This window comes from Lycorma delicatula, chromosome 7 (genome assembly GCF_047948215.1).
Source record: "Lycorma delicatula isolate Av1 chromosome 7, ASM4794821v1, whole genome shotgun sequence".
Lineage (NCBI taxonomy): Eukaryota > Metazoa > Arthropoda > Insecta > Hemiptera > Fulgoridae > Lycorma > Lycorma delicatula.
The window spans coordinates 65,602,268-65,629,997 of NC_134461.1; the positions used below are offsets into that span (position 1 = coordinate 65,602,268).

Here is a 27,730-nt window from a genome sequence, read left to right on the forward strand (position 1 = left end):
ATAGCAGAAAGTCACAAAATAATAATATTAAAGAAAAGAACCATATCAATTTTTTTTCTCACGCGTGAGCATATGTGTGTGGTATGTGTATACGAAAGGAACGGATAACTTAGCGGGTATGGTAATTACTACTAAATGTAATGTGTTGCATTTTTTACAGCACTTAAAAATACTCCTATCAAGAAAGCTAGTAAGCCAAGGCAAGCCGAGCTAGCTAACACTGTTGAAAAACGATTTCTCTGTGAACGCCCTATCATTAAGGTAGTCTATAGCGCGCAGCAACATGTCTTACCAGTGCAATCATTTTATTAATTTTTAGACGCGTAAACGACGTACATTACTATATTCAAAAAACATTTTAGTTAAATCATCGCCGAGTTAAAATACATTATATGCAAATTAATATATACGAAAATACTTCATTATAGATTTAAAAAACTACAAGTACATTATGAAAAAAGGTTTTAAAGTGTAAAATCTAACTAAATATCAGTATTACAGAAGGATTATCCAACTTAAATATCTATTGTATTATTCGGATGACATTCGCATCATTAAAATTGATGTAAATTGTATTTATTTTTTCTCTGTGTTTAACCAAAGAAAAAACCAGTGTGTTTAGCTAAAATCTAGAAAATTCAACTTAATTTTATTCCTTATTACGATGACAACTTTCAAAAATGTTATTAAAAGTATTGATTTAAATTTAATTTTATAAACTTTAAGCGATTAATTTTATTTAATGTAAAACTTCTTAAAATTGATTAGAATTTTTATTTTTAGATTTTTTTTTTTAACAGGAAAACATAATAAGAAACAATTTTACTTTTGTCAGCACTAGTTTTTGAAGATATACTTCTTTTAGAGCGTTAGGAGAAACTGATCAGAGTGTATTTTCAGCAAGTTACGAAAGTTGCGCGCGCCGCTGTAACACACTATGAACATTTGCGTAGGCCCAAGTGGTTCAGTTGCACGCACATGCGTGTTGTGTCTAATTCAGACAGTCGTTCAATGCAATTAAGTTATTAGCACGTGTCGTAAATATAACAGATATTGAGTGGTAATAAATATACATTTATATGAACAGATTTCTGAAGACGGATACATTAAACTGTGAATATAGTTGTTTATATTCATAAAACTTTATTTATATTGCAGCGTATATTTATTATTTTTAATTTTGTGAAAATTCTCTATCAAGATTTGAAGTTATATTTACGTATAATTTTTTATGAGTAAAATTATATTTTTTAATGATACAGAAAATAGAACACATTAGATAAATTCTTAATTTTGCATAAATAATTTTAAATTTACCAAAAACAAAATTTTTGATAAAATCCACTATTATAAAATAAAACTATTTGTATCATATCTAAACTATTTTTCCTATCATAAACCGCTGATAACCCTCGTGCCTATTCAATCGTCATCCAAAGAATTAATGGAACTAATCTAATCGAAATATATTCTATGAACTTTGTTTTATATGACAACGAATACTTCAATACTTTTTAAACTGTATAAAATAAATATTATTTAATTCAAGTATTATTTATTCAAACTTTTATTCGTGGTATTTAATGTCGTCTATCAATCGTTCGACTCGGTTCAAATTGTTTGAATGCGTAAAAAAATTATTTTTTTATTCACGCCAAAGAAGTATAACTTCTTACGTGCGTACATAATTACATACGAGATTCTTTTTTCTATGTTAAAGGCTTCTCCAGAAAATTTCCTTCAGAAGCACCGAATATTATTGATATCGCTGAATGCGACGCGTGAGCTCGAGTTAGGTTTTTAGTGAACTATATTGTTTATTATTATATGTTTGGACAGTAAAATATAATTTCAATACTTTTTTAAGTTAACAATGTCATAAAGCTGCGCGTTTGTAATGTTTGAGTCAGCGTCACTATTATTATTTATAAGACTTGCGTTGATGAAGTTTTGTATTCTTGCAGCTTGATTAAATGACACAGTTTGCGACAGTCGATTCAGTAATAGAATTAAATGTTTTTATATATTCTTTCTATTGGTTATTTGTACTATGTAAAACTTCTAATAATCTGAGCAGTCATGTTTTTACAACCTAGGTAAATCAATTTATTGAATTGTTTACGTGAGTTTTTATCTAATTACGTAAGGTACATTTTATTTGTGGTTTTGTATGATCACGCCAAACAACATAAAATGTCAATTGAAATCTGTAGGCTTTAGACATTTTATCTGGATAATCAACGGTTTGTATTTAGAATCTATAACCTTTTCGAACAATTAATATACGTTTACAAAACTTATCACTAGTTGCGTTTCATTTAAAATTTGAATGAAATCTTTCGACAGATGTAACCCAGAAATAAAGTGTTTTAGAATGTAATGTTTATTAGCAGTTTTATCTTTCATTTCACCAGCAATGAAACATTTCTAAATAATAAATCACTTTCTAAAGTATCTTCGTTGCTACGTAATAACGCTGAGTTTTTGAGCGTGCGCAAAATGAGTTTCATGTATCCAAATGAAATGACTTTATGAAGAAAAAATAAAAAAAAAACGTTCCTATAAACATACTTTCTATATTTAATTCGTTAAAATTCGAACCTAAAAACTGATGAAAACATATGTACATATAATCTAAAAATTTAAACTGTCATTGTTTGTGATAAACTACTTAAGAATTTACCAAATAAAAAAATGCGTTAGAATTAAAATGCACTGTGATATTAATGATCTAAAAATAATCTTGTCTATCGTTTAGAAATATTAAAAAAATATTGTTTTACACCATTCCGCCGACCTTCGCGGGGGTGCAGTAGTCTCTGTTTTTCTTCCGTAAGTTTCTGGGTTCGAACCCGGTTAGGCATGACGTCTTTCACGCGGTAAAAAACTCATCTTTCATTAGTAAATGTACAGAACGGTCAGGCTGTAGTTAATATATTAAATAAGTTAATTATTTTATTGATATCATAAAGAAAGAAATTTAAAGTTGTGTACTAAATTCATTAAAATATGTCAGTCCGTTCTTGAAATGGTAATTTCTAAGAAGAAAAACTAATAAAAAAAAATACAGAGGGAAAACTATACGCTTTCGGAAGTAAGTTTAGAATAATTTTTATTTTTATTTAAGCATGCACTTTCTTAAATTTGGTTATAGTTTTGAATATTACTAAACGACTGACATTTGCGGGGTAATATAAAAGTTATTACTCTTATAAAAGTTTAAAGATAATTAATCTGTACATGTAACAAAATGATAACTAGGGTCATCCCTGTGCGTGCATCACGCAAAAACTACTGGACAAATTTTAATAAAACTTTGTAGATTTATAACTTGGAGGCTTGGTCCATTATCTCCAATTAGAATTATCACGATATACCCAATGGCGATGGGGGGATAAGATATTAAAGATAATATTCATTAGAGAAAAATTTAATCCTTTTTATTTCTGTTACAAATATATTTTTGTTACCATAGTAACAAAAATATAATCAAGTAAAACCGGGCTGAATATAATGAAGTAGACCGAACTGGTCTACTGGTTAACTCGTCATCGCAAATCAGTTGTGTAACACCTGATTTTAGAAGTTGAAGGTTCTGAGGTTCAAATCCTAGTAAACACGTTAGTTGCTTTTATTCGGATTTGAATACCAAACAGTGGATAACGGTATACTTTGGTGGTTGGGGTTCAATTAACCACGTCTAAGGAATGATCGGCCTGAGTCTGTACAAGACTACGCCTAATTTACTTGTCATATAAACATCCTCATCTTAGTGAACCTGGTGAGGGGGGGGTTGCTTATTGTTCACTAGTTGAACAGATTGCAAGTACACATTAGGAAAATGAAAAAAGAAAATACGATATCTGTAAAGTATTTAATATTGTATTGGTTTATTTTTATTAGTATCATGGACCTAAACTTCTAATTTTTAAGCATATTACTGACATCGAATCACAGGCGAGGAGAAACTTAGGTCTGATTCAATAGATTGAACGTAGTTTTGTGAGACTGACTACTCTGGTCAGACTACAGAGTAATTCAAAGTGACAGACTCAATTTCGTTAATTTGTAATCCAAATTAAGAACTAATGACAAACGTGAAGTAAATTACAACTGATAGTACTCACAATAAAGTTTATAAATCTTCAATGTGGCCCCCTCCGGCTACGCGATACATATCTAGGCGGTAGCTGAATTCGTTCCACATTGGAGGAGGCATATCTTGTGTTACTGAGTTCACCGCAGCTACGATACGGTTCCACAAGTCGGCCAGATTTTCTGATAGAGATAATACGTTAACTGCATCTTTCACAGACCCGCACAAGAAATGGGAACATGTTGTGAGATCAGATGAACTTGGAGGCCAGAACTCAAAGGTGGAGACTCATTCAGATAGCGTCAAACGTCTAGGTGCCGTCTTGTGAATCTTCATTTAGTTGAGGGAAAAGCCAGTTTTCCAGCATGTCCTGGTACAATATCCCAGTAACCGCGTATTCCGCAAAAAAGAACGATACCTTGGTCTTTCTCATGTAGCTGTATCATGGGGATTTTGTAAGACTCCATATGCGAAAATTGTGTCTGTTTACTTTTCCACCGAGATCAATGTCGGTTTGTCGCTAATAATTAAACGTGATAATTTAAACGGGTGTAAAAGGCCGGGAAGCTAAAAAGACGAAAGTACGAGTGGTATCATTTGTTCAAAAGCAAATTCCTGTCTTTAGAAAAACTACTAAGTACCGGAAAGTAGTCGGAAACAGAATTCTTGTAAATATTCTCTCAAGGTAGCTGAAGAAAAAGTAAGGGTTTAAAAGAGTACAACAAGTAAGGGTTTGAAAATAGTTTTTGTTTAGAATAAATATCAATTCATAATTGGGTATTAAATTGCCCTTTATGGTATGCCTAAACCTACACAGATAGGCGCAGGAATTAATCCGAATGAAGACTTAATTTTTAACTAACCAATGGAACAATTAGACACTGAACAGACCAGTACAAAAAAACCCGACAGGCTTAATGATCAACTAAGCCCTAACGAGACTAAGTATAATAAAAGAGCTAATATAAGGCAGTTTTTTAAATTTATTTCCTAAAATGGAATCACACTATTACCGAGCCTTCATGAGCTTGCATTATCTCGAACCAATTACGGAAATTAAGAGACAATTGTAAAGAGTGCAAAAACTGCTGTGAAGAAAAAAATCATCAGTTGATTCTTATACATAATTTTTAAAGTAATGAAAATTGGCTTTCTTTGCCGAAAAAAGACCAGTGTGAACTGTATATAAAATACAAACTGGGAAAGATAGACGAGGAACAGTAGAATAGCCTACATCAAGAGAGAGAAGTTTTCTCAAGAAAAGGAAGATGACAAAAAACAAGCCTAGGAAAATAGTAAAAATATTGCAGCATCTGTAGCTGATAGGCAAGGATTGTATGCGTATTATAAAATTACACTTAAAATGCATAACTGGTCTAAGTGATGTGTTATACTGTCTGACCCAAGGGAAATGGTACTTTGGACAATACGTGTTTTTGCATCCGTGATTATAAAAAACTTTTAAAGAAAGACGTATTAAACAACCCAAACGGAAGGAAATCTTATTGAATGTTAGTTGCATAGCAAACCGCTGTGAGAGTTTGTCTAACGTTATCCTGCATTTCTGTAAGGAAACATAATAGTGCACCAATCATTTCTCAAACTTGGCCAACATACACTAACAAAGGAGGATAAAGTTCATATCATTATCGAAAGGAAGATTAAGAACCGTAAATACTACCCCATGGAGACTTTCTTCGTACTATAAAGAAGCTAGAATAAATCCCAATCCCTATGCAGCAGAAAGTCTAACTTACAAAAATTTCACCGGCTACGCAGATGAGTACTTTACTAGCATTCGTCCAGGTAATAAGAAAGGTAATTCCTCTGTTACAAATATAAAATCGTTACAGTACCTTTCACGTGGATATATTCTATGTAGACCTAACTTTGATGAGAACTGGACAGAGCTACCTCGACCGAGGACTCGATATCACTATACTCGACCGAGTATAGTGATTTGAAGCCCCTGTACAAAGCACCACTGGCTGTTACAGGTAAGAAGTCTAAAGATTTGCAGTAGATGAATTCGGTCTTGGAGTCTGATTATCACCGTATCTACATGAAATTCGTCGTGTAAGCTCCATTAATGCTCCCGACAAATATTATTTAAAATCATAAGACAGAAAATGATGATAACAAACACTTTTTCATGTACAACTAAAACGTGTTTAATATTTTGGTATTTTATGAGGTTTTATTTCTATGTTGGACTCGTAACTATGGAAATAATTATAATAATTGTAAATTAATTAAAAGGCAGAAAATCTTATGTAGTTTAGTGAGCAAAATGTTGTATGTCAAGACACTAAATGTTGCAAGTTTAACTTTAAAAAATAAATACGGCAGCAGAATCGTATGTTATAAAAACTACAAAATAAAAGACTTCACGATCCTGCATAGCCACTGGTATTTTACCAGTACCTATGCAGGATCTTCTATTAATACTTAGTAAAAGTTTGATGTCGAAATGATTTTCACGAAAATAAAATTAAAAAGTTTATTGTCTCTCCTAAAAATAGTAATTTTTTTGACATGCAATTTTGATACAACAGTAACGACGTGTTTATTTACATACTTAACATCGATGAGAAATATAAAGATAAAAAAAATTGTGAACAACTTGAGAAAGTTTTAAGTTTAGAATTACTTTTAAATCACAACAATTGAAATACAAAGACGTATACCAACGATGATCCATTCTATTTAAAAAAAATAGAAGTTTATTTGTATCTAAAGTTTGTCCTTGAATGTCCTATGGTAATTAGTTAAGAACAAACTTCAGATACATCAAAATTGTTCTAATTATTTTTTTAATTTTTCTTATTAGTCATAAATATATAATTATAATATTTAACTGTTTTTATCGTTATAAATCAGAAACGGAAATAAAGAGTTTACAACTAAATATTTCAAAAGTTAAAATAAATCTAAATATTTAAGTCATTCATTATTAATTACCAACTCTTAAATATTTATGACAAATTTAAAAATGCATACAAAATTATGTAAGGTATGCAATAAAAAAGCGCTCTTAAAATTAGTTAACGTTTATTATTATTTTTTAGTTCTTGAAGATAACCATGAATGGTTTTAATTCAACGAAACGAGTAGAATCTGTTATGTTGAATAAAATTAAAAAAAAATATCCCAAATTATAAATAATGATAATTTATAATGAGGTTTTACATTGTAATGCGCAAAAAAAAATGGATGTATATAAAGGAAATAGTTATTTGTTACACATATTTTCAATATAAACTCATTTGAGGTTGAAAGTAAAATAGATTTGATACTAATTTTAATTTTCTGCCTCCAGTAGTTTATTAACAATTAAATGAATTTTGTGATTTTTTTTTATAAACTTGGGGTATTCAATTTTAATGATTGCTAGAAAAAAAAAGAAAAAATATATATATATTAATATTTTTAATTGTTGGGGATATTAATTTTTACGAATTTATTGTCGCTTATTAAATCTGAATGATTTTGAAGTTCAGCTGCTCGCATTTAATTTTTTAAAAAAATGAATTTGTAATATTGTTAATATCGGGGATGATTATAAACATAACATTAACCTTATACAGAGTGTTTCTAAAATGGTGGGCTGGCTATACTTTTTCGGATTCTATTAAAAACTAAACAAAAAATATCCTTAAGAAAAATTACAATTTCTCCTTCGCTCTCCCCCGTCTTCAATTTATTTAGTTTTATATATAAATTTACGAGTATATCTCAAGTTCGGATAGAGGAATCACCTTAATATTTGATAAGCATCTTGGTAATAACGATTTAAAAGTGACAAAAAATCAGGACTTGAACCTTTCAAAATTAAACAATAGCGGGGATGTTTATTTTTCAATCCGTTATATATCCATAAATATTAGTTTTATCAAAATTTATGTTATTTACAAAAACATTACGGCTTTTATTATGAACAAAATTACCTTTTATTTTTTTTAAATCGGTTAACAAATAGCCGAGTTATGGGAGAAAATTGATTTAATTATATGTCTGTTTTCATTTATTATTAATTCTAGTATTGTAAATTAGTATCAAATTAAATAATAATTTTATCACAATAATACATGTAATAATTATGACAAAAATTTACATCAATTTTCTGCCATAAGTCGACTATTTGTCAAGTGATTTTAAAAAATGCATTTTCTTCAAAATAAAAGTTATGTTATTTTAGTAACATAAATTTGATGAAACTAACATTTATGGAGATATAACGGATTGAAAAAAATAAATATGGCCGTTATTTTATAATTTGCGAAAGTATTTAAGTCCTGATTTCTTAAGACGCTTAACGAATATTAATGTGATTCGTCTATCCAAACTTTAGATATAACTTATTACATAAAAATAACAAAATGGCGGAGAAAGAGAGAACGAAGGAAAAACTGCCATTTTTCCTACGGATATTTTTTGTTTAGTTTTACAAGCAGAATCCGAAAAAGTATAACCAGCCCACCATTTTAGAAACACCTGTATAAATGGGATTTCAAAATTAACTTTACTCGTTTAACAAAGAAGAAAAATAAATAAATTTCGGTAATTAAATAAACATAATTTTCTAAAAAAAAAACTGAATGACAATATAAGTTTACAAAGATGGAGGTATAACGTAGGGAGATAATCATATATTTTTTAACTTCATTATTTTTATATGAATTGTATTAATAACAATATTTAAAACATATTGGAAAACTATTAAAAGATACAAAATTAAACGTAAATAATTTTTAAAGTATTATAATCTTCAAAGAAAAAGTAAATAAAAGTAAAAATTTAGTTATATGATATACACAGATAATAAAAAAACTTTAAAAATATACAAAATAATACGTTATAAACTATAAGTTAAGTACACCACTACTAGTTGTTATAAAAATAGATAGTAATTTGGTTAACGTAAACAACCGACATTAAAATAATGTTAACTATTTAACTTAACGTAAAATTTTTCATATAAGTTGTTAAAAGTTATTGTAATTTAAAATTATAGTTACGTTAATAACTATAATAAAAATGGTGTGAAAAATATTGAGCCAAGGTCGTTTTACACACCTAAGTTATTTAATATTAATTTCATATTTCAGTAATTTTTATAACACCATCATTTTAAAATAACAATAACGATATAAAAATATAGTACAATAATTCTATAGAATGTTTATGAAAATACGTAAAATAAAGAAAAAAAAAACTACGCGGCAAACTATACAATCAAAATATGAAACCTTGAACGTTATATCTTCAAATCACTATAAGATCACTTATTTATTACAATAATTTTTAGTTGCTAAAAAATGTAATATTTAAAATAGTAATTTTGGCTAAAAAACAAATAAAATTACTATGTTTTATTAACACTGAACCAATCATTCACATAGTAATCTAACACATTAAATAATGAAAACACTAATATCTTTGTACCTAATTAAAAAGTGTATTTAGACTATTTTTAAATGACAATGGTCTTTGTTTAATAATGTAAACCAGAGAGATTATTTTTCCTTCCTACACATTATTTATACAAATCTCATTTTCGTCCTCAACGTTGAAAAACATTTAAGGTACAAGAAGGAATAATCACCGTTCATTTTTCTGAGAGTAATGATACTTATTATACGACACTGATGTATAGAATGAAAGTATGACTTACTAGGTAGAAATATCGCCCATATGCAAGAAGACTAAGCGTATTTATGGTTCGAAAATCTAACGTATTTAGAAAGTCTGAACTAAGTAAGAGGTATGGACGCAAGAAATTGTTCTGGAATTTCCATTAGTGTATAGCTGTAAAACTGTTCCTGATCTGGTTTTGTAATTAACATTATGAAAACGACGGAGAACTAAGATAATTACTAATGTCTGACTTTCATATCATGATTATGAAATTTTTATCAACATTTCCGTTTCATAATTATGTATGGGAACGCTGATAGCGTTCTACCACATTTTGACAATTTTTATAATAGTAATATCATCAAATTTTATTTTATATTCCCATCCTTTGTCATCTACATTTAGTAAACAAAAAGTAATAAACTTATGTATGCATCATATCGTCAGGCGATGTTGGATGTTCCACTAGAATAACTGCTGCATTAAGGCAAGTCACATTTGCCACCTCGATAATTATACGAGGGATATATCTAAAGTAAAGACCGCTGGGAAATTTCACTCCTTAAGGTTGGCGAACCTGTGCCGTTCACGGCCCCGCTAGTAATGTACATACTGCATTATTGTCTGTAAGTTGTCGCGTTGTAGTATCTTTGATTACGTGTGAGTTACTACGTTATGAAATGAATAGGAAAATCGATGTTGCCGCCGACTGTAAAATACATGGATTCATACGTTTTTTAAACCATCAAAATTTTAAGCCGGCTGAAACTTATAGGCAGTTGGTTGCTGTGTACAGTAATAATATAATGAATGGAAGAAGCGTTCGGAAATGGTGTGAAAGATATAGCAATAACAGAATTAATGTGCATGATGAAGAACGTTCCGGGAGCCCTAGATATAATCATCGACGACTTGTTGAAAAACGTCGATTATGAAATCAGAAACCCACCGGGTTGATCTAGTGGTGACCGTGTCTTCCCAAATCAACTGATTTGGAAGTCGAGAGTTCCAGCGTTCAAGTCCTAGTAAAGTCAGTTATTTTTACACGGATTTGAATACCAGATTGTGGATACCGGTGTTCTTTGGTGGTTGGGTTTCAATTAACCACACATCTCAGGAATGGTCGACCTGAGACTGTACAAGACTACACTTCATTTACACTCATACCTATCATCCTCATTCGTCCTGTGAAGTATTGTCTGAAAGGTAATTACCGGAAGCTAAACAGGAAAAAGAAAAAGATCATGAAATCCGTAAAGATCGTCGCTCAACGATTTCCGACATGGCCATTTTTTTCCTTATGTTCCAAGAGCTATTATTGGTCGCCTTGTTCATGAACATTTAGGCTTCAGAAAAGTTTGTGCACATCGGGTGCCGCACGTCTTAACGAAACGTCACAAAAAAATCCGAACGGTATCTGCTTTGGAATTTTTAACGCGCTACACAAAAAAAAAACGCGATGAGTTTCTTAATTCAATTGTCACCGACGATGAAACATAGATTTCGTACAACACATCAGAGATAAAACGCAGTCAAGTGAATGCCGTCATTCTCAATCACCAACCAGACCAACAAAGCTCAAACTACGACCATCTGGTCGCAAATTGATGGCCACTGTCTTCTGGGATCGGTTTGGTATATTGCTGACTGATTTTATGTCACATGGAATGACTATAAATGCAGAAGCCTACAGTGAAACTATGTAAGTTACGGCGCGCCATTCAAAATCGACGACACGGGTGGCTGACCGACAGCGTCGTCCTGCTGCACGATAATGCACGTCCACATGTTGCGGGTCCGACACGTGAATTACTGAGAACATTTGGATGGGAATTTTACGATCACCCACCATATAGTCCGGACTTAGCTCCTTCTCATTACCATTTTTTTTTGGAAAATAGATAGTAGAATTGAGTGGTAAGCAATTCGCGAGTGACGATGAACTTAAAAATGCTGTTAATCAATGGCTAAATGGACTGGCGGCAGAAGAATACAACGAAGGTATATTGAAGCTGGTGTATCGCTACGATAAATGTCTTAATTCACGTGACGATTATATAGAGAAGTAATATAAGGTATATAGTCTTAAAGAATATATATAGTTTTCAGAATATTTTTGTTACAATGAAACGGTCTTTACTTTGAATTAAAATTAAATTTTGCATTCTAGAGATCATAATTTCACATTCGGTAGCACTTCTCTGCAATTTTTTCGTAGTTTCTTTGCATCTATTTTTTTTTTTTTTTAAACAGATTTTTTACACTTTTGGGATTTTTTGAAGCTTTTTTAACATATGAGCAGTTATTTTATATGCCAGTTCATTTTTAAATAAAAATCAACCAAAGTAACTGTTAAATAAAAACCTTTTCTTCTTTTTAAAATAAAACCAAAATGATAAAACCGCACTAAATCGTAACAAGATAATATTTTCATTTCTTTAAATTTCCAAGTTTTGAAGTTTAAGTTAAATGAATTGTGTTGTGCGTAGTTGGTTTCAATTTTGTACCGACTTGCAAAATTTAACGATAAATTGATACATTAATTAATTTTTTTGTGTTTTAGCCAATTTTTAAAATCGGCTTTAAGTTTTTTTAGTTTATTTTATTTAAAGCCTAATAACAAAACCATAAAAAAATAATAATGGCCACATATCCAACAAATCGATAAAAAAAAATCTTGAACTTTACTGTCATATAGATGCTGCAGCTATAATCCCAAAAATAAGTATAATACTAATAACAAAAATAATAACAACAATAATGCAAGAGGGTTATAATCTAATAACACTTAATTATATCCAATAATAATTGTACATATATATATATATATATATATATATATATATATATATATATATATATACATAGGAACTACAGTATTAAATATGAAGAAGAAAACCCAGGCAAATTAAGTTTAATAACAACTTTTGAACCCTATGCAATTTTGATTGGAAATTATAGTGAGGAGTTAGTATATATATATGGTGGGGATATAGAAAGAGTAAAGAAGGTAGACGATGAGAAGGAAAAGGAGGAGGTTGAGGAGGGGCGAGTCGTTGTAATTGAAACGAACCCCGCGCGCCGACCGACACCGCTGTGTGGTACTTCACTGCCAGCTGGTCGGTATGTTTCTTTACTTCTTATATGGGAACTGCGACCATATAAATCACTAAATGAGAGTGTAAATCATTAGTTATGTTAAAAAAAAAACGAAATTAATAATAATAAGAAAAGAAAAAAACGAAATAATAACAAAATTCCCCTCCTTGTGTTAACGATATATCATATCATATCATAAAATCCAATAATGTTATGACGTTTTACGCTTGCTTATCATACATTACATATAATATAAATTACTCACCATTCACTCAACCCAAAAAGTCAGTCAGATTTTGAAAACTTAAAATATATTCTATAACATCTTATCAAAAGAAAATTAATGTTATATTATACGTAGAAGCAATGAACTTTTGTTTTTTAATAGTTGTATTAATGATTATTACTAAAATTACATTTCTTGGGTGGTGCCAACTTTGAAATAATTCAATGATTTTTTTTTTTTTATTTATTCAAAACCTAACTTCTCCGTTCTTCAGTTCATTCATTTTAGTTCTAAAAAAATAAATATTTTATACTTTATTTTTAATTTACCGTAAAAATTAAAATTAAACTAAAAAATTAATCTTTACAGAAAATAAAATTATTAATTAAAATATTAACAATTTAATTTTATTAATAATTAAAGAAATATAAAATCTACTTCCGGTTTCTAAAATAATCCTGTAAACAATACATAGCAAAATAAAATTTCGTAAGTTTTTTAAGTGTAGCTCCGAAAAAAAATCTGTAAAACACGAAAAGGGAGTAAAGTAGTTAAAGCCATATGACAGACGTTAATTACAACTTGAATATCATTAATAAATAACTTAAGATAGTAAAAGAACAGCCTGAAAATAGGGTAAGAACATAAACGAAATTTTTAATTCATAATCCTTCTTAACGAAATATAAAAAAAACGACCAAAATAATTTTTATTCTTTATTATTTTACATTTTTTCATAGGGGAATTCACAAATTACGTACTGCGTTTACAGGTACACGATGTTTAAAGAAATTTAGAGCATTGAGGCTATTAAGGATCGCATTATATAATAATCAAATTAAATTTTTTTAGAAATAAAATTTACTTAACAGATATACAAATGTATAAATAAAGATAAAACTCAACTAAAAAAAGAAAAAACATTTCATAAAGAACTAATTCATATGTAGAATGTTTGATAAGTAGATATATTTTTTTTAATCTCGGTTAAAAATTTTCATGGGGTTATCCGAACAAAACATTTTCTATTTTGGAGGAAAATAGCTGTTAGATATCATGCTCTACTGTGATAGAACCAAGAGGGTAAATAATTAGCAAAATATAAAACACAAACCGTGAATGGTCTTATAATCAAATTGTAACTCTTGAATTACATACTCCATAAATTAATTAATATTATATTACTGTAATATTACGTATTATATGAAACATAATGATTTAATACGTCATTTATAAGTTTGGTAGCATATGAAAAGATGCCATACCTGACCGGGATTCGAAGCCGGGACCTCCGGGACGCTACCCGCTTAGCCACGGAATTTTTTTTTTTTAACAGCTGAAATCTGAATAATTTTTTTTACAACTATACGTATTTACAACAGCTAAATTGCTGAGAGTAATTATGCTGATGTATGGAGCAGTAACTATGAATGCGTATTTTAATCCCGTCTTAGAAAATCTCTACTTCACTGCCGACACCTTAACTCTCTTTCGGTATCGCAAAAGAGCATAGTGTACGACAAATGATCATTCAACTAACTTGTCTTTAAATTTTTGGTGTAACTATAAAAAAAAAACATTCATCGATGTAGAATGTATGCATAGTTCAATTTTTTTGAGAGATAGGTTGTGTCTGTCAATTGGGTTGTTTCCGAGACTCAAATTAATGAAATAAGAGCTAATAAAGTTTTCAAAACTCATATATGTTACCCGAATTTATCCATAAAGGTATATATTAATAATTCTCACCTTACAAATATCTTAAAATCGTTGAGAAAAATTAAATATAAATTTATTATGAAGCATTTATTCGCCGTCAGTCGTTTTTGAAAAAATAACCCTAATTCAAATACTGGAGAAAAAAAAATTATCGCTTAAGCAAACATTCAGGCACAACTCTTTTCGAAAATCCAGATTTCTAAAAAGAAGATGCGCAGTAGTACACAATGAGCTTACAAAAGGCTTGGCATTTTTTAGTACATGAAGCAAGAAATACAGTAGTTATAAGAATTTAAAAAAGTAGAAAATATATTTGCAATTAATGTTAAACGTATTCCAAGACCTTACAAGTGGAGATGGAGTTAGAAGTAAATTACATCAGGATTATGATTCTGGGTTCATCGGTATTTAACCTACTATTACTTACGTTTTAAGAAATAACTCGCATAAAGATACTTAATCAATGTTTTCTGTCCCACTCAACTATATAACTAATCTTATTTTATGCTGACTCGTTTAATGTAGTCTCGTTTTCAAAATATAAAGACTTGGCTAGAATTTATACGATGAAATATTAAAAATGACCTGAAATGGTAGAAAAATAATTTTTATCAACTAAACATAAATTTTTTTTTTTTTTTTGTTCAATTAGCAACTATGATAAATCTGTACAAATATATTTGTTTTAACTGAAAATTTCTAAAAAATCATCATATTTATAAAAAAAAATATCAATAAAATATTTTTTTTTTTTTTAAACTTAATAATATAAAATAAAAGTAGATATAACAATTCTAAAATGAAGTATGACCCGTAATCTGTGATCTTATTCACGAAATAATAACCTTTCTGGTGTTCATCCAAGAAGAAAAAAGTGAAGACAAAAACTACAAAAGGGAGAGAGAGAGAAACAGAAAGAAAGAGAGAGTGAGAGAGTAACGGCCAACCCCAGTGCGTTTCAAATGAATAATAACTGTATAATACTGACGTAAATGATACTCAAAAACTGATGACATCCCCACCATAAGAGACAATAAATAGTAACAAATATTACATTCTTTTAAATTTTCAATCAAATGAGCTAAGGAATAATTATTTATTGTTAATAAAGATTTATAATACTTGTAAGAATTTTTTAAACATAAATTATTGTGAATTCAAATGTATTATCATAATTACTTGTGTGTGTATATATATATATATATATATATATATTTTTTATTTTTTTTTCGTAATAACAAAATTAGATATTACTTGCTATATAATTATTGTAATGCACATATTTTTTTTAATATTTTATTTAAGATCTATATCATGAAAACAAACGTCGAGTTTCCCTATATTCTTCTGTATACTTGTGTTTGAATAGATTCCCGGATAAATATCATATTCAAGTTATAGAAAAAGTTCTATTTTAAAAACTAAATTATCTTGTATTTTAATTTGTAAATATTTTATAAAACGATATGTGCTTGCTTCAAGATCAATCACCATCAGAAGCTTTTCTTTGATGATTATAATAATGTAATGGTACTTACTAGTTGAGTAATAATGCGGTTAAAAGCGTCTAGGTAGACAACCTATCAGCCAATCCATCTATCGAAGGGAATCTATTGCCGAATATTTATATTTTAACTATTAGTTTTAACTTCAATTACGTTAATAATACCATAATAATAATAATTATCTCGTTAATAAAACTCCGCCGATCTCCGTGGCGGAGTGCGAGCAATCCGGAGGTCCCGGGTTCGTATTCCAACCAGGGACGGCATTTTTTACATGCTAAACAATTCATTAGCATCCATTGGTAACTTAATTGGGCGTAAGCCTGTTGTTATTGTATAAATAAATAATTAAGTACGTACAAACGTTTGATTAATATTACTATCCTCTAAAATTGAATATTTAATAACTTGATTTATTTCATTTAAATACAATGGTCGCTAACTTATTTTATATCAGTAAGGCTTCTATTGAACTGAGTCCGGTATATATCGCTAACGCTACCATTTTTATTCCAAAATAATATGACAAATAGTAATTTGAGAAGTGACATCTTCCAATCGGTATGATCAAACTTTTCGTGTCAATAAACCGAGCTAAAAACACTTTACTTATACCAATCAACTAAAAAAAAAAATTGAACCAAGACAAATAATAATAATAGTACAATCATAAAAAAAATTAGAAAATATCAAATTATTCTTGAACATTAATTATTGGTATCTTTTTTTTTTTACGCTCCGAAACCACCGTGAGGTATTGCTTCAGAGCATGAATGAAGATATGTATGAATACAAATGAAGTGCAGTCTTGTACAGTCTCAGGTCAACCATTTCTAACATGTGTTGTTAATTGAAACCCAACAACCAAAAAACATCAGTATCTACGATCTAGTATTCAAATCCTTATAAAGGTAAGGGTCTTTATTAGGATTTAAACCTTGGAACTACGAAATCAACTGATTTGCGATGACGAGTTCACCACTAGACAAACCCGGTGGGTTTATATAATGAAATTATAATCAAGAAAGAATTACAAAATTTCTTCGATTTTTTATTTAAAGCATTTATTTAAATTTTAGTCTAAGCAAAGTAAATCACTGCAAATTATGTGGCTCAAAATTGGTAAAATACTCTAAAACTAAAGGTTAAATAAACTAAAACGTCAACAAATCTTTTCGTCAAGAGTTACTGAAAATTTTATAAGCTTTAATATTTGACTTTTTGAATTCTTCGTAAAATGCGTAATTTATTATAAGCGAACAAATGTACACTTACCACATCGGAGTGGTAGCGTCTCGGTCTTTCAAACGGGGGTCCTAGGTTCGAATTCCGGTCAGGCGTGGCATTTTTCATGGTTAAAAAAATGTCATTTCCATACTGCTAGAATCAAATCAATCACCTACCACCCGTGCAAACACGCTTCAAAGCTTATATGGTGAATTAATTCATCAAGCAAATATAAAAAATTAAGGATCAAATATATTCAATGTATAAAATTCAAGATTTCCTTCCTAATCTTTATTATTACTTCGTTGTACGAAGTAAAGGAAGTATTATAATCGCGAAAAATTTTGGTTTTCAGATTTCAACGGAAATATTCATTTTGACCTTCCCTGAATTCATTTTGAGTAGTTTTGGCCGGACGTCTGTACGTATGTACCTCGCTCGCATAACTCAAAAACGATTATCCGTAGGATGTTCACATTTTTTATTTAGAAATGTTAAAACATCTAGTTGTACACTTCCCCGTTTTATTGCAATCGACTGGACCAAAAGTGTCCAAAAATAGCCCAAAATCTAAAAAGTTTGGATTTTAGACCTTTTCTTAAATGACATAATAAGCCCTCATTGAGAGCTTTTCAACGATGTGTCATAAGAGGTACTTATTTTCATTAGTTCCAAAGTTATAGCCAAATCAAATTTTAATTAATGAGATATTTAAATCCTACAAAGGAGGCACATCGGGTCAAATCCGAATTTCCTTTTTTTTTAATTTTACCTTTTTTTAAAATTTAATTATATTGATTTATTAATAATTATTAATCTCATATTATAAAAAAAATACATTAAACAATAATTCAATAACAATGAAAAATTAAAAAAAATATCAAAAAATATCAAAAATATATTATTAATGAAATAAAATTTTATGTACTTTTCATTTTGAAAAATTGTGTATATGTAATTTAACAGGCGTACAAGGAAGTCATGTGGTGTCCACATCAATTTTTTTTCTTTTTAAGTAAGGTAATAGTAACATACCGTGGATTAATAACTTAGTTTTGATGAAAAGTAAAAATATGAATATAAGGGATTTAAAGTACTAGTACATAAAAGATATTCTTATACAAAACCCAGTTTCTTTATGTAATAACCAAGCTATTATACCAATCATTTATTTAAAACATGAATTACTTTATCACTTTTCTTGTGCATTTATACAAAAAAATATTTTTAAATAGTTAATTCAAAACGCTCAACTAGATTTCTAGATTAATTTTATGCAAATTTCACAGGGAGAAATATAGTAGCTCTCAAAATTATCGCGTGCCTACGTACAGTATTTGTAAGACCAAATTAAAAATTATCTCTTTTCAAGGGTAGGTTAAAAAACTTAATTCATAAGTTTTTGAAGGTTGTATATGAAATAAAATAAAATATAATTTTAATTATATTTCTATTCTTTATCCCTGAAAAAAATAAAAAATAGTTTTTTTATTATTCAATTCAAGAAAAATCATTTCCATAGTTACGCACCAGTTCTTTTAATAACAAAGTAAAAACTTTGAATGTTTACGTACTTATATATATGATTTTTAAACTTGGGTGAGAGTAAATTGATTCAGATTCCGATTTCTGTAATTACACAGTGGATGGATGAGAAACTGAATATGTTATACCAGAGTACATATTGACGTTAAGCGGAGTACGCATAGTTTTAATTTGGATTAGGTAAATATAGAATACCATATTAGTTTATGAAATAGATATACAGTATTGATTGTACTAGACCATCTAGATGAGTTAACCCGTATTGGACGAACAGCAATTGCCGCACTAGCCGTGTGAACTGAACTAGCCGATCTGGACGAGTTAAACCCGAGCTACTCGAGTACACTGTCGAGGTCGAAATAGTAATTTCTCAAGTCTGTACCTTGACAGAACAGGTAGAAGAAAATAGCGTCTAGCGTCTATTTTCTTCTATTTGAAAATAGCTTTCAAATAATGATGGTACGGAATATATGATGGAAGATAGGTAGCGAAAATAGCTTTTTCTGGAAGTGAACTGCGGTAATTAGGCAACACGGTGTAATAAAAGACCACAGACCCGATGGGGCAACCCTTTGGGAGGACCCCGACTAGAGAAGCAAGGCATGGAGAAGATCTAGCCCCGGCTGTCCGGGGAGTCGGCATGACCGTGCCCAGCGTGACCGCTCGGATGGTTAGTGGCAACGGTACTAAAAAAGACCACAGATCCGGTGAGAGTACCCCTTCGGGGTAGCTTGAGACGAGGTATTGGGTGGGAGGACCTAATCCCGGCTATCCGGGTGCTGCTGCTGGGAACAGCATAGCTGGGCCCAGTGTGGATACTCGGGTAGTTAGAGGCAGAGGCACCCGTCCCCACAGGGCTGAGTTATACTAACAGCGGGTCCGGCCTTGGGAGGAGGGTTGAATGGAATGTAGGAGGAGAAAAAAAAGGAAAAAAGTCTAACTTATTCCAAAAATTAATTTAGCAATACTAAATAAATAAAATATTTTATATATGTATAAATTTTAATGTTTAGACAAATAACAAACGGTAGATATATTTTTTTGTATAAATTTTCCGTCTTACTTTGTAATAAGTCGAGTAGGTATGGATTAAAAAAGTAAATTAAATCGGTAAAATAAAAAAATAAAATGAAAATTGTTAACACAAATTAAGTTTTCACTTTTAAGGAATTGTGTTAATTTTGTTATAAACTATTTTATTTATAACTTAAATATATAACACCGCAGATAATTACTGAAAAATATTCATCAAGATGATTTCTTAAAAGACCTATTTTTAAAAATTAATATTAGTTAATTTTTATTTTTATAAAAACAATTTGTGGGGTTCAATTCTCCTGCGCCAAAATACTTTGGAGCAACAATTTTTTCGTCTTCAAAAAATTGTTGATGAGGTCCAAAGTAGAGGTGCGATCCTCCAAGTGGTGAATCTGGATAAGTTGAAGAAATTCAACAGAACTAAAGAGGAGAAACATTACGGCACACAAACGTAGTTTTAACTATACAATCGTATTAAATTCATATTTCCAATGACACCAAAATAAACCATACATGCTGGAACATTCGAGAGAAAACTACTTAAGACGGTTATCGGGAATAGAAATCCACCGTTGCAACCAGCAATGTAGTTGAGCCTAACGATTCTGATGAATCCAAAACTATATGAATTATGACCTTCTGGAAGGTCAAAACCAAAATTAGAACCTAAAACACAAGAACGTTTTGGAACTCTCAACATAAATTATCAAGAGTTCTAACACTCCATTAAGAGTGTTCCAAAGTACTCTTACACAATTTCAACTCGATTAAAATGAAAAATAATTACTTTTTAAAAAAAACGTACCTTATCTTCAGCAACAACAGGAAAACTCTTTGTTTGGACACACAATTCTCTTTGAAGACACTCCATCGTAGAAATTTCTTCAAAACCATTTTCATGTAGAGCTAAACATGTTTTTTGTACTTGTTCGACACAAGGTGAAAAAGAACATAATCTTCCTCCTGGAACAAGAAAAAAAAACCGAAATCTAATTGTTGTTTCTTTAAGGGTAGAATATTCAATAGAATAGTCCTAAAAGCAATTTTAAAATAGCATATTTAAAAAAAAAAGTACTTCCTAAGTTTTTTATTCAAATTAATATTAAAACGTTAATTTTTCCCAATCAAGATCTTATAGTTACACCCACCGGTTTGGTCTAATGGTGAACGCGTCGCAAATTGGCTGATTTCGAAGTCGAGAGTTCTAAGGTTCACATCATAGTAAAGACATTTAACATCATACAGTTACAAAAATATTAACGAGATATGGCTGTTTACATCACCTTTCCTTGTTAAAAAAAAAGACACTTCCATAATCTAAACTAGTAAATATACGTAATTAGAGATACATGTTTTATATCCAATATGCAATGTAAATACAGTGTACAATATTACCTATTTTTTTCTGTATGTTTACAAATCCGAACGGTTGAAAGCGACCAGACACGATCACTTCAGCGATTTCTTGATCACGTTTTCAAGATAATATACATTCTAAGCCAACCTTACGAAAAAAATAAGGATTGAAATGGTTACCTCTTTTTATTTCACTCTAACGAATATACTGTATTTTTCAGTATGCCAACCTACAGAAATGCAAACGAAATTATACAGCCAAACACTAAGAGTTTAATGTACGATTTAAATCAACGTAGACTGAAACCGAAGAGTTTTTCAGAGAAAAAAGGGGAAGCAGTAATGGGCGTTGTGGTGATTCCAGTTTTAACTCGAAATCAGGTTAAAAGTCTACCGTTACATTCTAGTAAACAAAATATAAATTCAGACAGTATATTCAAAAAGTTAAAACGTTTTTGCACAAAAAATACGTATACAACAAATGAAAACTGCAAGTATCTCTCTACGTATCAGGCCAGGGAAATTTACCTCGTCAAAAAACTTACCACAGTAGGCTATGATTTATCTTCTTTCTAAATTTACAGTTCTTCAATTTTAATCTCAGGATGGTTGTCATAAAAGCGTAGTAAAAAACAAATAGAATTTAATGCAGTAGACGTAAACACCGAACATAGAAAAAAATTGGTTAGTGCAGGCATGGCCAACATAGGGCCCGCGAAATTTTTTTCAGTATTAGATTTTTTTTTATAAGCAATTAAATAATGGAAACGGAAATTTAAAAAACTTGCCAAGAAATATTTAGTAATTTTCAGCTCAACTTATATTTTCTATAATGAATCTAAATAAAGTATTACAAATTCCATAATAAAATTTTGTTTACATAAATGATTCGTTTTTGTATTTAACATTTTTTAATTTTAATATTTCGTGAAAAAAAAATAAATCAAAAAATTAACTCTGATTCAAAAGGAACTAAAAATAAATGATTGCCGTCTTTATCTATGGATGGCAAAAAAACTTCGGAGAAACTGTTATGTATATCCACCTATTTTCTATACAAATTAGATCTTTATATCCGTAATTTTTTCGCTAATGAGATTAACTGTTTGCAGAACATCATAACTTAAAAAGAAAAAAGCCAATAACTTCTGTTTGGACAAGAGAGTGTAGAACAACAAATTAATATATCACTTTCTGCCGTGATACAATGAATTATATACCCTTTTGTTTCAAATTACTCGTAATTACGGAAAGTCTAAATATGTTTTTATTGTCATTCTAAAACTTCAATTTCCTACCGATAGAAAATAAATTATTTTTTGCTCGTTTTACGCTTTTTCTTACCCGAGAATAAGCACCATCAAGACTGTTCAACTTAATCCACTTGACATGTGATTCCTCAGTCATGTGACTGATTTGTTTCTTGCACTTATTTTTCATCTAATTTATTTCTCTAAACTAAGAAACTTTTACTTCTAAAAACTTATAAAATTAAAATTAAACGAGTTTCGGTTAATGTTTTGTATGTGATTATTTCTTAATGATTATGAAAATTAAAACTACATCCTTTTGAAACATGAACTGCTAAAGTCAGAAAATAAAATTTATTAGTTATCAGTGCCCCAACCGACCCTACGTTTTTTAAATGGAAGCCAATTTTTAATGAAAATAAAATTAAAGGAAAAAACGAAATTTTGAAATCCATTTTATCTTGCTTTTGCAAAACGGATGTCAATGCAAAACTGTAATCTCAATGCATCTGTTCTAAATTTCGAAGAGTTGCCCATCTCCCGTCTTTGGAGGCGGCTTTATAGCCACGCGATGGAAGCATGGCAGCAAGAATGGCACGCCACGACTAAGGGAAGGTCCTTGTTTAAATTTATACAGGATCTGGGGGGATGGTATGCCTCTCCTTCGTTTTTAAGGGCAACGGGAGCCCGAGTACTCTGCAACCATGCAAATTTAAACCAATATTTGTTTCGGTTCCGCCAGGTAGCTGATAAGCTGTGCGTCTGCGGGGAGGTCCAGTCGAACGAACACATGATATTCGACTGCCCACCTCTTGGGGAACCAGATATCAGGCCACCCTGGAACTTAGAGGTCAAGGGGAAAATTGGCGACTCACAAGCGGCGAGTCAATGTGGCGAGAGTCGCATTGTCTGATCATGTGGGAGTTCCTTGATGCGGTTGCTTTGTTCAACCGACATCCAGTAGTTTACCTAAGGGAAAAGACTCCTACCGCGCTGCTGTAGGAAGCTAACCGACAGATATGACTGGCTACCAGCCACATTAAGACTCTAAGCGCTTTAATGGTGGACAGGTACTTGCTGGCATTCAGCGGCCTAGGCGTGGCAACAAATTGCTGTCTTTGACAAAAAATTTAATTATTGATAATCATATATGTTTTAGTTAGTAGCTGACGGGGTACGCCAACCCATTTTAGTGATATATGACAAGTGGGCGGTGGGACACGCAAGCGAGTGCTGTATGGTACCACGCTTATTTCGCTCACGCATTTAGATTAGCTCTAGGAGCTAGTTAGGATACTGGTTGCTAAACTGTTTCGAGGCTCAGTAGCCGTTTGTGGCACAGACATTCGGTCTTATGCTTCAGGGCGACCGAATAGGGTGGTGGCAGAAGAAAAGCCAAGCAAACCAATTATCTGTGCTCCTGTAAATCGCATTAAGACTGCAACAACTAAAATAAACATCTGTAAAAAAGACGTTTCTTACGCTCAAAAAGGTGACCAATAAGATGAATAAGTAAATAAATCACAACTGAAAATACAACAGTGGGAATAGTATGAAATAGTAAAATATTCCACTAACATTCTGTAGATTTCTCCTATTTATTATTTTACCCCAAGGGAACAATTTGCAATTTTTTCCCGTTTCCTTATTTTACATTCCTTCTTCCTTGACCAGGTGTCATAGGAGTTGGTTCAACTGATTTGCTTTTATATGCACCATATTGATAACTAATTACTGGCAGGGTAACTAATCTTTATTAAGTAACTTAATGAAGAAGCTCAACCGCTTCTTCATTCAAGTTTGAAAGAGAAGCGATCTTACATTCCGTAGAGAGCGTCCCATGTTTCTTATCCTATCAAAGAATAAAAAAACAAACCGATGGCTGAAATACCACTAGCTAAAGCCAGGTCTTCTATTTATAATCAATAAATTAATAGTAAAAAAAAAAATCAAATAATTTTTATCGTAAATGGAAGATATTTGTCAAGACTGGAAAAACCATTTTCCAGTAAATTTTTTGGTAGTTTTCTTTTATCACTTTTACTCTTTCCTATAGGCATAAAATTAAATATTTTTCAAAAATGACGAAGAATGGTCTGAAGAGACTTTATATAAAATTAATTATACGGAGTAATTAAAAATTCCTCAGTCATATGACTGATTTATTTCATGTACTTATACCTTCCTTTCGGTTTTACGTTAATCGTTTAAAGAAATTAACATGTTATATTTCCAGTTATTTTCTTTGTATATTAAAATCCTTCGGTTTTACCCAGTAAACCTTCTTAATTCTTGGGTACCTTAAAATTGATTAAAATAATAAATATTTTTTATATTCTGTACCAAACTCTCGGATTTCAAATAATTGTTTGCGAAAAAAATGTCCATGTAGAAATGTAAAAACAAAATTAAAACTAGAACTGAAATACTAAAAACAAAAAATTCCAATTTTTTTCAACAAAAATCATTGAATATCACCCTAACGGTAGGAATTATAGCTAAAAGTAAGGTAATACATTTTATTTGCAATTCAATTTGCTACAATTTGAACCTAAAACCGCTTTTATAGCTTAAAATTTTACGATTACAATAATTTAATTATGACTTATAGTTACTATATGAAACCTGTAATGTTTAGACGGTTTTTGCTAAATACACCGAATGCAATTAGAATATAGATAGACATATGCGTTACTGTGTAGGGGGGAAAGCAAGTCGCAAAAGGATAAGTTACTCCCAATATTTAAAAGAAATTTGAAAACTTCTGAAAAGAAAATTGGGCAATCAGCAACAAAATAAAATAAACGTGGTCAAACTAAATACTCATTATTGACTTTTTAACAACATAAAGTGAAATAAAAATGAAAGCGATCACTTTTCCAACCACGGCTGGGCCAGTGAAAGCAATACCGGAAAATCGGGCACCCCCAATAAATTGATTAAACTTAAGGTATATAATAACTGCACAAAATCAGTCGGTTTAATACAGAAGGTTCCGATTCTGATCAATTTGCTCTAAGCCACCACACTACAATGTTTTTTTTTTAATTTCACACATCAATTAATAAATTACAGAAGTCTATAATAATTATTTTTCATTATAAAACTTTTAATAATTTTATGGTAAATAATAATTTCTTTAAATGTAAATATTTAAATTTTTACTAATTTTATTTGATACTACACGTTTCACGTGATGACTAATATGTTTCTTCACCGGACAGAACAAATTAATAATTACTAACTGTTAAATTACTGTTTTTAATTTTAATCAATTATATATTAAAGTTTTAAATGCTCTTCCTCAATAAACTTTACCTAATGTTGTTCAGAATGTTAGCTAATATCATTCACAGAAAAAAAATTTATATCTTTCAATTCACTATCCTATTAAATCCATTCATTAACATGCACCACTTCAATAACTATACCTTATTAATTTATTTAATAAGGTAATAAATTAAATTTTTATTTAATTTCCTTGATACATAAATTTTTTATTATATCTTATTCTGTTCAGTACTAAATAATACTCGATTGTCAAGAGAACTATTTTAGAATTTTACATGAAACATTCAATCTAAGATACAGAGTGTCCCATATAGAACGCAACCCAACCTTATATTAGTAGGTATTGAAATAATAAAAAGACATGTGTAAATGTAAATGTAATTTTTATTATTACCATCCATTACCTTACATTTAGAGTAAATGTTGGAAGTGGCCGCCATCTTCTTGAATACAAACTTCAATTCTTTTTACAGCGTTTCTTGCAACTTTTTTCAAAGTTTGTGGCTGGATATTTAATACAGCTTGTTCAATATTGACTTTCAATTGTTGAAGTGTTCGTGGTTTGTTGCTGTAGGCCTTTACTTTGAGGTAACCCCATAGAAAAAAATCCGCCGCAGTCAAATCTGGAGATCTTGGTGGCCACAAGCCTCGACCGATAACACGATTACCAAAGAATTCCTCAACGAAATCAGAAGTTGAACCTGCGTAAAGCGATGTCGCACAGTCATGTTGGAGCCAGCAGTGTCCGTCTTCCTCTTTCAAGAGTGCAATGAACCGAAATAAAATATCCTGATATCGTTCTGCATTAATGGTGAACTCGAAAAAAATAGGACCGATTATTTTCTTCCGCGATATCGCGCACCACACGCCCAACTTCTGCGGGTCTAATTGTTTTTCGTGATAACGTGGGGATTTGCAGCACTCCAAATTCTACTGTTTTGGCTGTTTACGTAGCCATCCAAATGAAACCGTGCTTCATTTGTGAAAAATATCGAATCCATAACATTAATTTCCTCACGCAGAAATCGGCGGAACCGTTTACAATATTGTAGCCGTTTTTCTTTGTTAGGCTCAAGAAGTTGAACCGTTTGAATGCGATAAGGTCGTAATTGTAATTGTTTGGTCGCCTGATGAACAGTTGATTTAGACAAATTAATTTCAGCAGACAAACGTCTGATCGATTTATTTGGTGAAGCGAGTAATCGGTCTTTGATTTCAGTGACTGTTTCTGTATTCAACACTGACGCAGATCTTTTGTGTTCCTTGTTATTAACAGAACCAGTCTCTCTAAATTTTGCGACTAACCTTAACACTGTTGTTTTGTTAGGAGCTGGTTTATCTGGGTACTTATGGCGAAACAAATCTTGCACTGTAACCACTGATTTCGTACTGAAGTACGACTCAACAATGAAAACACGTTCATCTAGCGAAAACACCATCTTGTCTCTAGCAATACACTGAACGTTATGATTGCATTGTTGTTACTATCGGTAGTGTTCTACTGCGTCGCCGCGATGTTCAGATGTTGGACGAGTCCATTTCAGTAACGAGTAGGAGAGTAAGCTTGACTTTTGAAATTTCATGGATGAGTGATTGATGGATTGCGTTTTATATGGGACACCCTGTTTAAAGAAGATGTTTTAAATAATTTTAAAATTTTAGCATTAGATTTTATACTTAACGAAAACTTTAGCAGTAAAAATTAAAGTGAACTATTCTGAATTTTAAAGATAAACATTAA

General features: G+C 30.6%; 1 protein-coding gene across 1 annotated transcript in view; it reads right to left on the minus strand.

The window, feature by feature from the left end:
- Positions 1-27,730, minus strand: part of Trmt61 (tRNA methyltransferase 61) — a 276,375-nt gene that overhangs the window by 88,234 nt on the left and 160,411 nt on the right. The window contains exon 4 of the mRNA XM_075371257.1: positions 20,898-21,055. Within this exon, the coding sequence (XP_075227372.1) occupies positions 20,898-21,055 (158 nt within the window). The remainder of the gene's footprint in view (positions 1-20,897; positions 21,056-27,730) is intronic.